Source organism: Elephas maximus, chromosome 8, assembly GCF_024166365.1.
Source record: "Elephas maximus indicus isolate mEleMax1 chromosome 8, mEleMax1 primary haplotype, whole genome shotgun sequence".
NCBI lineage: Eukaryota > Metazoa > Chordata > Mammalia > Proboscidea > Elephantidae > Elephas > Elephas maximus.
The window spans coordinates 66,206,546-66,221,950 of NC_064826.1; the positions used below are offsets into that span (position 1 = coordinate 66,206,546).

The 15,405-nt window shown below is 39.5% G+C and overlaps 1 protein-coding gene across 2 annotated transcripts in view; it reads right to left on the reverse strand.

Annotated features, from left to right (window-relative positions):
• SLC25A13 (solute carrier family 25 member 13) overlaps positions 1 to 15,405 on the reverse strand; it is a 240,248-nt gene that overhangs the window by 106,057 nt on the left and 118,786 nt on the right. For both annotated transcript variants that reach the window (XM_049893073.1, XM_049893074.1), the window contains one exon: positions 6,319 to 6,458. In XM_049893073.1, coding sequence (XP_049749030.1) covers positions 6,319 to 6,458 — 140 coding nt within the window. The remainder of the gene's footprint in view (positions 1 to 6,318; positions 6,459 to 15,405) is intronic.

Sequence of the window (15,405 nt, forward strand, 5' to 3'; positions counted from 1 at the left end):
TTCTGAATCAGGCTCTTGAGGAACAAGGAGCCCAGGAAGCTGCATTTTGAAATAAGTGCCTCAGATAATTTCTACACTAAAATTTGAAAAACACTGTTAGGCATTTAGAAAAATTAAATTCAACCTCAATTCCACCTATCTGATCTTGAACAAATCAAGAAAACCTCTCTAAGCTTCTCCGTGCTTATCTTTCATATAGAAACAATAGCAACTGCCTTACTCAGCTCCTAAGGTGATTGTAAGGACAAATACAAGTAAAAGCATTTTCTAAGCTGGAAAATGCTATATGAGAGAGGGTGAACGGTAATGTTTTTATAGTTAACAAGAACATTGGTTTTGGTAGTAACCCTAGACTTTTCTCTTTAAGTCATTGGAAACGACTATGTGAAGATTTTTCTAAAAGTGTGATAATTATATATGAAATACACACCACCCAAGATTATAAAACAGCATCAAGAAATAATTGGAAATGACAGTAACACTCACTCCTACCTAAAAAAAATTTGATCATTTTATCTGTCAATTAATGGATAGGGGCCAGGATAGTTAAATGTTCAGCAATGCATGATTGGCCAACCCCACTGAGAAGCACAGCCCTTCCAGGAATATAAAACAACTGCTCATAGCCTGTGGAGTGATTAGTGGGTTTGAACTGCCAACCTTTCAGTTAGCAGCCAAGTGCTTAACCATTGAACCACAGGGCTCCTTCTGTCAGGTACAGAACAGGAATTTTTTTTTTTTTTAAGAAGGCAATTTGGAGAAATTTTCCTGTTCTGTACCATAAAGCATACCACAAGTGTATGGCTTCAACAAACAGAAGTTTATTCTCTCACAGTCTAGGAGGCTAGAAGTCCAAATGCAAGGTGTCAGCTCCAGGGGAAGCCTTTCTCTGTCGGCTCTGGAGGAAGGTCCTTGTCATCAATCTTCCCCTGGACTAGGAACTTCTCTGCGCAGGAACCCCAGGTCCAAGGGACACACTCTGCTCCCAGTGCTTCTTTCTTGGTGCTATAGGTCACCATGTCTCTCTGCTCACTTCTCTCTTTTACATCTCAAAAGAGAATGGCTTAAGACACTATCTAATTTGGTAGATCTCATCAATATAACTGCCACTGATCCATCTCATTAACATCACAGTGATAGGATTTACAACATATAGGGAAATCAGATCAGATGACAAAATGGTAGGCAACCATACAATACTGGGAATCATGAGATAGCCAAAATGACATACATTTTTGGGGGACACAATTCAATCCAAGACATCTGAATTCAGAGTGCCGGCTCTAGGGGAAGGCTTTTGTTCTCTGTTGGCTCTGGGGAAAGGTCCCTGTTGCTTTTCAGCCTCTGTTTCTTGGTTCCTTGGAGACCTCATCTCTGCTTGCTTGCTTGCTAAATCTGTTCTTTTTATATCTCAGAAGAGATTGACTAATACTGCCCTATTAACATAGCAAAGAAAATCCATTCCCAAATGGGGTAATAACCACAGGTACACGGGTTAGGATTTACAACATTTATTTTTGAGGGACATGATTCACCCATGACAGGGTGACAAGAATGAGGCCCCACTCCCTTCTGAGGTCTTTCCATACCAACCAGGAAGCTTCATTTGTATCCCTGCCACTTGCTCCAACATTATTTCTTAGATGTAAAGTACTAATAAGGCAAGTTAAATTCAAAGGATATAAAATTAATTCTCTACTTTATGAATTTTATAACCAAAACACAGAAAATGACATACCAGCTCACCATTCAAGCAATGCTTATATGACCACCACTACCTCAGTGGGGTGGGCACATTGCCCAGACCATACAGATGAACATGTGAACCAAGTGAAATCCTCACAGCCATGAGGTGACTATTATGCCTCCCAAAAAGATATGCTGAAGTCCTAACACCTGGTATCTGTGAATGACCTTGTTTGGAAATAGGGTCTTTGAAGATATTATCAGTTAGGCTAAGGTAAGGTCATACTGCAGTAGGGTGGACCCAATCCAACCTGAGTGGTTTCCATATAAAAGAGACACAGAGAGACATACCAAGGGAAGATGGCCACATGACGACAAAGGCAGAGATTGACGCAGCTACAAGCCAAGGAACACTGGGGCCACCAGAAGCTGGGAGCAATAAGAAAGGATCTTCCGCAGAGCCTTGGGAGAGAAAACGGCCCTGCCGACATCCTAAATTTGGACTTGTAGGCTCCACAACTATGAGACAATAAATTGCTATTCTTACAAACCAAAAAACCAAATGCACTGCTGTCGAGTGGATTCCAACTCATAATGACCCTTTCTCCTGTGGAGTGGCTGGTGGGTTCGAACTACTGACCTACTGGTCAGCAGCCAAGCACTTAGTCACTGCACCACCAAGGCTCCTCCCTATTCTTACAAGGTACCCAGTTTGTGGTAATTTGTTACAGCAGCCCTGGGAAATGAATACAGTGGCTTATAATAGACTCACGCTTGCTTAGATAGAGCAAAACATTTATTAAATGAAGAAATAAACAGTTTTTAAAACCTAAACTTGCAGAGAATGGAACTGCAAGAGAGAACTGGCCCACCAACCCCACACATGTGCACAGACATAAGCACGGGTAACACACAAATGTCAAGCCTGAGCAACCTTCTAGGACCTTCAGTGGGATAGAGCAGCATAATTTCTACTTTGCACTCAGGTTCCCCGGAACCATAAGCACCTCTCAGCTGTCCCTATGGCTGCTCTTCTTCCTCACCAGGTGACACGTAGCAGCATGCAGGGGGCGGCACTTCCACAACTCAAACAGCAAGCATCTGCTTTCAGAGCCTTGGCGCCAGCCAGGAGCCTGTGCCTGTGTTTCTGAGCCCTGCCTAGAGCAGAGAGGCGGGAGCGTGCCTGACAAAGCATGAGCCTGAAACACAGGAGATTAAATTCACTTACATCTTTAAGAAGCTACTTGCATCCAGAAAAGAGCCCAGAGGAAGCAAGCAAAGTGTTTGAAGTTATGGTTTGAAGCTCTTATCGGTAGTCAGAAAAGAGCACAAAGGAAGCAAACAAAACGTTTGAAGCTGAGGGAAGTGACCCAGTGGTATTCATCAAAACTGTCATTTCCTAGGCATTCAAGTAAAGCCTATCACCATCCATTAATTCCTTTAAATCTGGGCCTGAGATAGGGCACAAAAGCAATGCCCTGACCAAGACAATTAGCTACTATAACCATTTTAATCTAGTAAAAGTTTAGCATTTGCATTTTGGTTACAAAGGCAAAATCATCCCATGCAGGACACCGTAGGATGTTTGCATTTACTATTGTAGAATCAAGGAGCCCTGGGAGCAAAGTGGTTAAGCGCCTGGCTGCTAACAGAAAGGCTGGCAGTTCACCAGCCACTCAGCGGGAGAAAGACGTGGCAGTCTGCTTCCATAAAGATTTATAGCCTTGGAAACCCTATGCTGGCAGTTCTGCTCTGTCCTTTAGGGTGGCTATGAGTCAGAATCGACTCGATGGCAATAAGTTTTTTATTATAGAATCTAGTCAGATTTAAGTGAATGCCCTACAAGTTGCAACTGGAAACATAACTGGTAATCCCTGAGTCATCTAATCCTTGACTCTGACTTCCCCATATCTCAAAGAAGGCCTAGAAGCTTCTGTGAGTGGTTTTTATAGTTGACTCAATTCAGCATAATTGATACTTGCTTAGAGGGAAATGCGACCATCCTTACCATTCTAACATCCTATTAAGACTAACAGTTAATTAGGCTGTGTTCCATAAAGTCAATCTGAGGCATTTGTCTCAATAGCATTATCGTAATTATTCTTCTTCAAAATGAATACCGCTTCCTACCTCACACCACTGTCTTGTGTAAACAACAGCAAAAATCCAACAACCACATTCCATTCTCCACCTGAGTTACTGAAATAGGTTTATGTTTACATAGAACTGAAAATGGGGACTTACTGACATTAACATGCTTTAAAAAAAACACAAAGGCAGATTTAAGACATCTTGTTTTAAAGTTAGCACAAGTGTAGAAAGTGAAAGCAAATTAAATAGGATGGCAAATTCTATATATCATAAAGACACCATTAAAAGGAAAGTGAAAAAGAGAAGCACCTATTAAAGCAAACCTGTCACATATGCTAGTGCCTGAGAATGGTACCAAAAACACTTACCGAACTAAGCTCCCACAATGTTGTGTTCATGTGGGTGCTGTGTTTCTAACCACTCCTGAGGGTTCTGGGATGGTCTTGGACACAAGAATAAAGCAGAGGTATCAAGATACCTACAGATGACATTTCTAGTGACAAGGAACCAAAGGTAAATTCCTTGGCAAATTTTTCCTTAGGACTCAGAATCTAAACATTGTAAATCAATTCCCTTAAATAAGTATTACGATCAGAGAAACAAACAAAAAAATGCATACAAATCCAAAAGAAGGAGTTTATCACACAGATCAATATATCATATAGATACAGGCCTCCAGCGACTAAATGCTAACATCAAAATTAAAACATCTTTAAAATCAAGCCTAAGGAGGAAAACTAAACCGTAATCCTATGTCGTCAGTACTCTTCTGCTGGTATCATCAGTGGGCCAGTGACATGACAGTAATGGAAGGCTGTATGAGAGAACAGCTGAAAGAACTGGGCCAGGGAAGATGTACCCCAGAAATGCAAACAACTTCTAGTTTAACCCTGGATGGGGAAACAAGGGCCCTGAGAACAGCGTTTCTCAAACTGGTACACACAGAAGCACCTGAGAAGCTTTAAATATCCCAACACCCATTCAATCCAATCTCTAGAGGAGGGACTCAGGCGATAGGAGCTTTTTTTTTCAAATTGTGTGATTCCATTTTCATAAGTACAAAACAAGCAAAATTCATCAATGTCATTAGAAATCAGGATAGCGGTTGTCTTAAAGAGGGAGGTTATAAATGGAAGAGGGCCATAAGGGGAACTTTCCAGGCAACAGTGTTTTTTAAAACTTTCCTGGTTTAGACCCAGTGCCTTTGAACTCTAGAAGGCCTCAGGTGAACTGATTCTATGGTTAGACGCTGTTATGGATTGAACTGTGTTCCCGAAAAATAAATGTAAATCCTAACCCCTATACATATAGGGGAAACCCTGGTGTGTGATGGTTAAAAGCTATGGCTGCTAACCAAAAGGTCAACAGTTCGAATCCACCAGGCGCTCCTCAGACACTCTATGGGGGCAGTCCTACTCTGTCCTATGGGGTTGCTATGAGTTGGAACAGACTCGATGGCAACAGGTTTTTTTAGTATGTATGGGGTCGCTATGAGCCAGAATTGACTCCACAGAAACAGGTTTGGTTTTTGTTTTGGTTTCTACCTATGGTAATAATCCCATTTGGGAATGGCTTTTCTCTTTCATGTTAATGAGGCAGTATTAGTGTAAGGTGTGTCTTAAACCAATCTCTTTTGAGATGTAAAAAGAGCAGGTTAAGCAAGGAAACACAGCTGGGGGAACATGGAGATCACCAAGGAGCCAAGGAACAGAAGCTAAAGAGACAAGGACCTTCCCACAGAACTGACAGAGAGAGAAAGCCTTCCCCTAGAGCCAGCACCCTGAATTTAGATTTCCAGCCTCCTAAACTACGAGATTTTTTTTTTTTTTCAGTTTAGGAGGCTGGAAATCTAAATTCAGGGTGCTGGCTCTAGGGGAAGGCTTTCTCTCTCTGTCAGTTCTGTGAGATGGAAACCCTGGTGGTGTAGTGGTTAAGTGCTATGGCTGCTAACCAAAAGGTCGGCAGTTCAAATCCACCAGGTGCTCCTTGGAAACTCTATGGGGCAGTTCTACTCTGTCCTATAGGGTCGCTATGAGTCGGAATTGACTCGACGGAGGTGGGTTTTTTTTAAACTGCAAGAAAATAAACTTCTGTTTGTTAAAGCCACCCATTTGTGATATTTCCACTATAGCAGCACAAGATAACAGAGACAGATGCTGATCATGACACGCACCTGTTTCTCGGGAGAAAAAGAAACGTTGGAAGACAGTAGTGGAACGAGTCACAAACCTGGAGTTTAAGTTCCAATTCTGATCCTCTTCTCTTACATGATCTTAGGCAAATCACTTGATTTCATGGGGTCTCAGCATGTACGCCTTTTAAACATGAAGAGGTTCAACTATACACTCTGTAGGACCCCATTTAATTCTATGGTTTCTATGTACTAACAAAGAAATATTCATAAATTGGATAGTTTTGCCAGGGGTAGAACATTTACAATAAATCAAGAGTTCAGGGCTCCAGTCAAAACTAGTATCTTTTTGCACCCAATTTAATCCAGCTTCATTTTACTCTTTTTAACTTTTTAAAAGCGAGACCCACCAGTAAAAACTGAGTAAATTCCGCATATGCCAGGTGCCGTTTTCTTTCTTTTCCAAAATGTAGTTGCACAAATTCTGAATCCCAGTTAAACGGAATATGCTGATGAATTGTGGTCTGTCCAAAAACTCGCTTAACATCCTCTGAAAAAAGAAAGGTTGATTAAAACAAAAGCAAGTCAGGTTCTTATAAAATCTGTTGTTATATGAGTATTGTTTTCTTCTTGTAAAAAGTAACTCAATTTTAAAGACACACACAGGTTATAAAACCATGGCAGTAATAAAAATCATAATGTTCATGGAATCAGTCAAGAATTCAAAGTTAATAAGCCCACCAAAACAAAATAGAGGGGGGAAGGGAAATCAAGATGTTACTTTAAAAAAAAGCCTAAAAGGCACTAGGAAACTAGAACTAATTATTTCATTTGTTTTATTTTAACATATATTGACATTTTTTAGGCACAGGGGAGAGAATTCAATCTTCAGTGGCAGGGCGCACACACACACACACACACACACACATAATACTATGCATGTCTTAAATATAGTCCTTTATCAAGTTATTAACCATATAGTTTTTTTTGGAGGGTTTAAAAATCAGACAAAAATTTAAAGCTCATATTCAATATCCCTAACCCTTTGAGGCTTTAAAAGCCAACCATTTGTCAAAACCACACCTGAGGACAAGGGAGATGGGAGAAAAAGCCAGCAGCCCAATACTTTAACTTTGTGCTGCACTCTCATGGTTTGAAGGAAATTATCAAATTGTCCAAATAATCACATTTCAAGATGGGCAACCGAATGTACTAGTACTCATCCCCCACCTCTTCTTAACCTCTACTATAAAACTAGAAGAGAACTCACAGAGAAAAAAGAGGGAAAATAATACAAAAATGTAACTTTTCTAAAGCTTCATTTTTTTAATTTACTAGTCTCCTTCCAAAGGAATGTTTAGAAGGTGAAGGAAGTCCAAATTATTATTATATTAATGAATTTCTGGCCTTCGCATCTTTAAATATATCTACCAAACCTTCTTATTTTTATAAGCAAACTGTGCCTGACACCCGCCCCCCCACCCCTGCTTTTGTTTCTATTAAAAAAAAAAGAAAAAGGGGGAAAAAAAGGTTCTTTAGACCTCCAAAGGGTGCCAAAAATCTTGGCGCATGTTTCCACTATTTCCCCCAATTTCCTATTTCAACCTCCATTATACCCACAAAGTTTTTATTCTGTGCTTTTAAAGTTTCCAGAAAAAATTTTAAGTCTCGCCACGAAGAAACAGTAGTGCTGCCATCAGCAAAAGGTTGGGTGTGTATTTGCACAGAGAAAGCAGTAAAAATCAGAATTATGCCAGTCATAAACTTTATAAAAGGCGGGCAGAAAACCTCAGGCTGGCCCTGGTGGGGACAATAAAATAAAAGTTTTAAAGAGCAATCCTCAATTTCCTTGGATTTATTCTGTTTTCTCACCTTCAGGAAAAAGAAGACAGGACACAAGAAAAAATGACTCAAGGATTAGGACTGAAACCAAAAAAAGATCAGTGAGTCTGATGGAGTGTCAGTAAAATAAAGTAGGAGAAGACTCTCTTCAAGCTTCCTTCCTGCTCTAAGACATCTGAGAAGAAATTACCAAACTACAATTCAAATAGCTTGGGTTCAAACCCTAAGGATAACAGCAGCTAACACCTAACACGTGCTAAGCTTGTTCTAATGGCTATTTATGTTAAGTCCCTATTCCATAGAGCTTGTCTCTCACGTAAATGCCTGCTTGAGGTAATACATTGAAATTTGGTCTCTTTGAAGTACAGCACTATATGTGATCCCCAAAATACCTCTCAATTATGAAACTGACAATTCTATGTTCTTGTTGTTGTTGCTGCTGAGTTGGCGCCGACTCATGGTGACCTTATATATAACAAAATGAACCGCAGCCGGGTCCTACACTCCATGATGTTTGAGCCCATTGTTGAGTGACTATGTCAATCCATCTCACTGAGAGTTTCCCTTATTTTTCCTGATCATTTACCAAACAGAATGTCCTTCTCTTGTGATTGGTCTTTCTGATGACATGTCCAAAGTAAACAAGATGAAGTCTTGCCATTCTTGCTTCTAAGAAGCATTCAAGTTATAATTTTTCTAAGACCGATTTATTTGTTCTTCTAGCAGTCCATGGTATATTCAGTATTCTTTACCAGCATCACAATTTGAATGCATCAATTCTTCTTCTGTCTTTCTTTTTCATTGTCCAGGTTTCACATGCATACAAGATGACTGAAAAGATCAGGAGCACCTTAGTCATCAAAGTGGTATCAAAGTGACAATTCTGTAGATGGGTGCTATGGATAATGATCTGTTTAAAAATGTCTATATGTGTGTATCTGTATACATGTATACATACACATACATATAAAGCACCATATAAAGGTGCATGTATATACATATTTATTCTATAATTTTCTTTCCAAATAGGTTATTAGCCCCTTGAGAGCAAAGGTCATATTTTTCACATCTAATTCTCCCAGTCTGGCTGGCATGGTGGTGAGCACAGAGCAACTACTCAATGAGTAGTGACTGATTTTAAATGAATCAGAAAAGGTCTACAACAGACAGTACAACAGGTTAAGGACAGTGGTATTAACCCTTTAGGGCACTACAATTTCCACCTTACTCGGACACTGTTTCAATGATCATGCCCTAATACTTTCGCGAAGTGCATAAGGATCATCAGTTTTGCTTATTAAAACCCCTAGCCCTACTCCTAGGCTGTGGCCCAAGAATCCACATTTTAACCAGCACCCACCCCAGCTTTTTCTGATGCAAAGGATCAGGACCTCATTTTGAGAAAAAATGTCCTTAAGAATTATGGAATGGTTAGATTCACTTCTTTCTCATTTTTAACTTCCCATTGAGAGAGACAAAAATATGAAAGGGGAGAAGTGGGGAAGGCTTTTCAGACCTGCCAATGGAATACAGTAATGTGAAAACACGGGCCACTTACAGATCAGGGAGGACACGCAGGGCTGCCATGCTGCACAACTACAGAGGATGGCACTGACTTCATGGTCTACAGGACTGGTATCTCCTGGAGTTGGGTGGTGTACAAACCACATGACCCTGAGAACATGGCCCCATTATCAGTTTCTCAGCCATTCTAACATACCAGCTATTTTAAGAATGCCAGTTCTTAGCTAGCTAATAGCTATCAGCTGCTAAGAAGCACAGCTTATGAGCCCTGTCCTAGGTCCCTTGGGAAGTAGAAAGGTAGTAGAAGGCGTGGTGCTTTATCTAATCCACAAGAAATAATTAAACAACAGGTCCTAAGAGTATACCCTCAAAACCAAACACAAACCAGTGCTGTCGAGTCGATTCCGACTCACAGCGACCCTACAGGACAGAGTAGAACTGCCCCATAGAGTTTCCAAGGAGCACCTGGCAGATTTCAACTGCCGACCCCTTGGTTAGCAGCCATAGCACTTAACCACTACACCACCAGGGTTTCCAGGAAGTGCTAAACTGCAGGGGTCCTCATGGCAAGGAAAGAGAAGCTTAAGGAGTGAGAGGAAGGCTTCTGGGAGAAGATAAAACTTGATCTGAGCCCTATGAGGCTGTCAAGGATTTATTCAGACAGGCAGACCTGAGAGGCAGTGTTTCAGTGGAGAGCAACAGATGAAGAAAAGTTCATTTCTTTTGAAATGCCTTATGGATCAGAGCCCTTTGTACCAAAGCCACCTAGGTCACATCCTGCTCCAGTCAGCCACAGATTGTTGGCATCACCTGTCAACAGCAACTATTATTTTTAAATCCCAAGGACTTGATGCTACATTTATGAGGAAGACACATTTGCTATGGGAAGAACAGGTGGCCATAGGACTCTGCAGAAAAAAAAAAAAAAAAAGACCTGGAATTGTTTATTTTACCACTTGGTACAACTTCTGCAAAATTTTTCATTCTTTTGACTTACCTAACAGAAGCTAGGTATTCAAATGTCATAGATTGCTAAGCCATTCTAACTGGACAAAACAAGGGATATGAGAAAGAGGGAAGGAAGGTTATCTGTAAAGAGGAAACCTACCAATATTTTTACTCATCTTCACAGTGAATAAACTTAAAAAAAAAAAAATTAAATCTTGTCACTTTGAAAAAGTCATACATTGCCCCCCAAAAATATGGGCTCATAAGTCTCTAAAATTTCATATTTCTCTGATTAATTATTCTGGGGTATTCATTTTCTGAAATATTTGTCTCTACATTTTCCTTCAAGTTTATGAATAGAAACAACATCTATAAAACAATAGTTACAATGAGTCCACACATTTACCACCTCCCCCACTTTGGAAGAAAGACATTATAATACCATCTCAGAACAATACTCTTTTCTCCTTTTCAGAGGCACAAACAGCACTCTCACTTAACATTTGTTTTGTTCTTTAGATTTCTCCATACCTTGTGCTGAAAAGGGGAAACTAAAAAACACAAGCAGTTTTGAAATCCACTTCTACTCTTTACTACAGCTCCCCTGAGCAATCCCAGGAGCTTTACTGTGAGAGATTCCAGGAGTCAACTTTGAGGCTGTCATATCACTAAAGCCTACTATTCCCTAGCCTATCCAAACCTAACTTGTGGTCCTAGGTAGGACAGAGGAAACCCAAGGTGTTCTATCCTTTTGGTTGCTTACTTGGTTCAGCATAACACGTAACTCACCAACTGAGGGCTTTCAAATAAGCATCACTTGGCAGACCTGTAACTAAGTTAAGAATTAGAAGAACTCCCTGGTCTAAAACACAGGACCCTAAAATCTAACCCAGGTTGAGGTCATATGCGCAAAGAAGCAAATCTAAATGTAGCTCTAGAATATATACTTAGTACTACATTTTAGTGCTGCTAGAATACATAAAAATCCTGTTGCTGTCAAGTTTATGCTCACTCATAGAAGCCCTGTAGGACAGAGTAGAACTGCCCCATAGGGTTTCTGAGGCTGTAATCTTTATAGAAGCAGACTGCCACATCTTTCTCGTGCAGAGTGTCTGGTGGGTTCTAACCTTTGACCTTTCAGTTAGCAGCTGAGTACTTAACCACTGTGCCACCAGGGTACTAAATTCACATTCTAGTGCTACAGTTATATATGACATTTAGAGTAATATTTTTCTGAGCTCAGCATCTCCTCCTGAAAGTGAAAACAAATTAGAATGCTTCTCTCTCAAAGGAATGTATAATCATTACTATTTTAGTTTATGCCAAACGAGTTATGTTTAGAAGGCCTATAGTTCCCATACCTACTTATAATGAGGCAAGAATCCTTTATTTGTGGGTCTCTGCTTTCTCCACAAACATGCATAGTTTAAAAGTCCGCTGATATATATATTTTTTAAAGATCATAAAAAGACAATTACAAAGCACTAGTTGTTTCTGTCCTAAAGTCAACCTCAAAAAGTCAACTAATTTTCCCTAATAAATTTCCCAGGCTGCAGAGGATGGCTGTATTGAAAAGTTAGGAGTTTTAAAAGCTGGGTCATAAATGGTATGATATTGTATATAGAAAACTCTGAGGAGTCCACTAAAAAACTTTTAGAACTAATGACCAAAGTTGGAGGATACAAGATCAACATATAAAAATCAACTGTATTTCTACACACCTGAAACAAACAATCTGAAAATGAAATTAAGAAAACAATTCCATTACAATAGCATCAAAAAAAGTAAAATACTTGGGAATAAATTTAACAAAACAAATGCAAAAAACTATACTCTGAAAATTACAAAACATTATTGAGAGAAATCAGCCCTAAAGGGCACAGGTTTCTCGTTGGGGTAATGAAAGTGTTTTAAACTGACTGCACAATTCTGTGGCTATATTAAAGCCACTGAAGTGTATACTTTAAATGAATGAGTTATATGGTATGAGAGTTGTATCTCAATAAAAGTGCTTTTAAAAAAGCTGAGACATATCACCAAAGAAGATATACAAATGGCATGCACATGAAAACAAGCACATGAAAAGATGCTCAATGCCATTAGTCAGGAGGGAAATGCAAATCAGCACCATAATGAGATACCACTTCATCTCCACTAGGGATGGCTATGATCAGAAAAACAGAAAACAAGTGTTGGCAAGGATGTAGAGAAATGGAAGCCTCATCCATTGCTAGTGCGATTGTAAAATAGTATAGCTGCTGTGGAAAACAGTTTGGCAATTCCTGAAAAAGTTAAACATGTAATTACCATAATAAAAACCCAGTGCCATCAAGTCGATTCCGACTCAAAGCGACCCCGTAGGACAGAGTAGAACTACCCCGTAGAGTTACCATATAACCCAACAATTTCTCTTCTAGGTATATACCCAAAAGAGACAAAAACAGGAACACAAACAGATTACTTGTAAACCAATGTTCATTGCAGCACTATTGACAACAGCCAAAAGATGGAAACAACCTAAATGTCCACCAACAGATAAATGGATAAACAAAATGTGGTATATACATACACTGGAATATTACTCAGCAATAAATAGAAAAGAGGTTTGATACATGGATGAATTTTGAAAACATTATGCTGAGTGAAATAAGTCAGACACAAAGGAACAAATATTACACAATCCCTCTTATATAATATACCTAGAATAGGCAAATGCATAGAGACCAAAGTTTATTAGTAGTTACCAGAGGCAGGAGGGAGGGGGGAAAAAGGAAAGTCATTGTTTGGGGGCAGTGAATTTCCAGTAAGAGTGGCAGAAAAATTTAGAAATGAATAGTGGTGATGGCTGAACAAACTCAATGAATGTAATTGATGTCACTGAATTGTACATGTAAAAACGTTGAAATGGCAAATATTTTGTCGTATATATTTTTACCACAATTTAAAATTAAAAAAAAAAGCAGAGACCATCAACTCTATCTCTTACTAACGAGTGATAGGCATTTGCTGGCATTACTTATTCTGTCTCAATTCTCTCAATCTGTAAAATGGGGATAAAATATTTTAAAGGGTTATTCTAGAGTTAACTGTGCCTACCACATGTTCTGAACATAGTAGGTGACTAATAATATGGTAAAACTCCAAAATCTAAATTATAATGAAAATTGTTATCTTAATTAAAATGAAAATTGTTACCTGGGCACCAAATATTTATGGATGATACCCCCCCCAAAAAAAAAATCAGGCATAGTGTTATCTGGCAATATCACAGCTTATACATTTCTCAAAAAACCAATAGTTTTCATTAAATATTTAACATCCATCCTTCCCTTAGCTCACATATTAAAATTTTGAATGAAAAGTGATCAAAAACTAAGTAATTTTCTATTATGTTTCTGAAAGTACGAAATTAAGAAAGATTAAGAACCTCCACTCTTCGCTCTGAAGATCTTTCAGATACTAGAAATATTTAATTGGCAAATTACTCGCACATGCCATTAAGTGGTTAGACTGAATTTGTTTTTACAAATTCTATGGGCCCTTACTCCATAACCTCCACCACACTATAATCTGAAATCATCAAGGTCTTCACTTATGCAAATTCCAACTTTGTACGTTTTTGTTTCCATACAGAATAACTAAATTAATGTACTTTAATTTCTAAAAGATTCACTTTTTGAAGCTGCAAATCAATGAAAATGAGTTTCCCATTAAAATAAAAAAGATTCATCAAGCCACATTATTTGAAACACTCAACCATAATATCTCTCTCACAGGTTCTAAAAATTCCATTAATACAATAAACACAAAGGGGGTATTTTTGTTAAACACGAAAGTAACCCCTCTCGCGGGCAAAGGGAGGGCTGCTGGGCGGCCACACTTTATCTCAGAACGGCTTCACAGGGGCACTTTCTAATGCATGCCAAATCCTCAAAGAAAGTTGCGGTTTTGCTATAAGGAAAATAATATTTCATCCTGCTGATACGGTTAACAACAGCTTATATGGCCATCGTCTTTTAAGCAGCGAGCAAACGACAAATTGTTGAATTCGTAAGTTAAATAACATAATGGAGTAAGTGGATGCAGACCTTCACTACTGCCATATGCTCCAATATCATGGTTGCCATTTCAAACCCTTTTGACAAGTGCCTTTTTATATTAATCACAGTTAAGGGTCTGAAGAGGAAAGAAGTATTCTGGCTACAATTCAGACTTGCTCAAGGAAGTTCTAGGGGGAAAATGGGTGCCATTAAAACAGGGTAAGTACAGAAGATGTACTTCACACTTGCAGCCCCTCTTATTAAAACTGAGTTCTCTATAAGCCCCAGTAAACTCCTTTGTTATTATTCTTCTGTACATGTAGGTACGGTGATGTTAAGTATCTTTCAAAAACTAAGCACACATACAGACACACCACTCACATACACAGGCAAGCTAAGCTGAATATTACATTGAAGCCATATACGGTATAAAAAAAAAACAAACAAAAAACTTATTGCCGACGAGTCGATTCCAAGTCATAGCGACCCTATAGGACAGGGCAGAACTGCCCCATAGGGTTTCCAAGGAGTGGCTGGTAGATTTGAACTGCTGACCTTTTGGTTAGCAGCCAAGCTCTTAATCACCGTAAAACCAAACCAAAGCAAACCCACTGTTGTTGAGTCGATTCTGACTCATAGCGACCCTATAGTACAGAGTAGAACTGCCCCATAGTTTCCAAGGAGCGCCTGGTGGATTTGAACTGCTGACTCTTCGATTAGCAGCCATAGCGCTTAACCACTATGCCACCAGGGTTTCCACTACACCACCAGGGTTCCCTTAATCACTGTAGGTGTATGTAAATTTTAGGGCTAATTTAAAACTCTTCCAGTTCTGTACCTACAGAGCGATGGAACTACCCCAATTTGAGGTCGTGTGGCATCCTGGAAAGAACACTCCTTCAAGTACCAGAAGCCAGAGCTGTGGTTCCTATGAACCCAGTCACTTCCCCCTCTGGGCGTGTCTCCTCACCCATGGAAGGGGGGGGGAAACCTTTGCTGTCGACTCGATCCTGACTTACAGTAACCCTGTGGACAGAGTAGAACTGCCCCCACAGAGTTTCCAAGGAGTGCCTGGTGGATCTAAACTACTGACCTTCTGATTAAGCACCCTTAGCACTTAACCACTATGCCACCAGGGTTCCC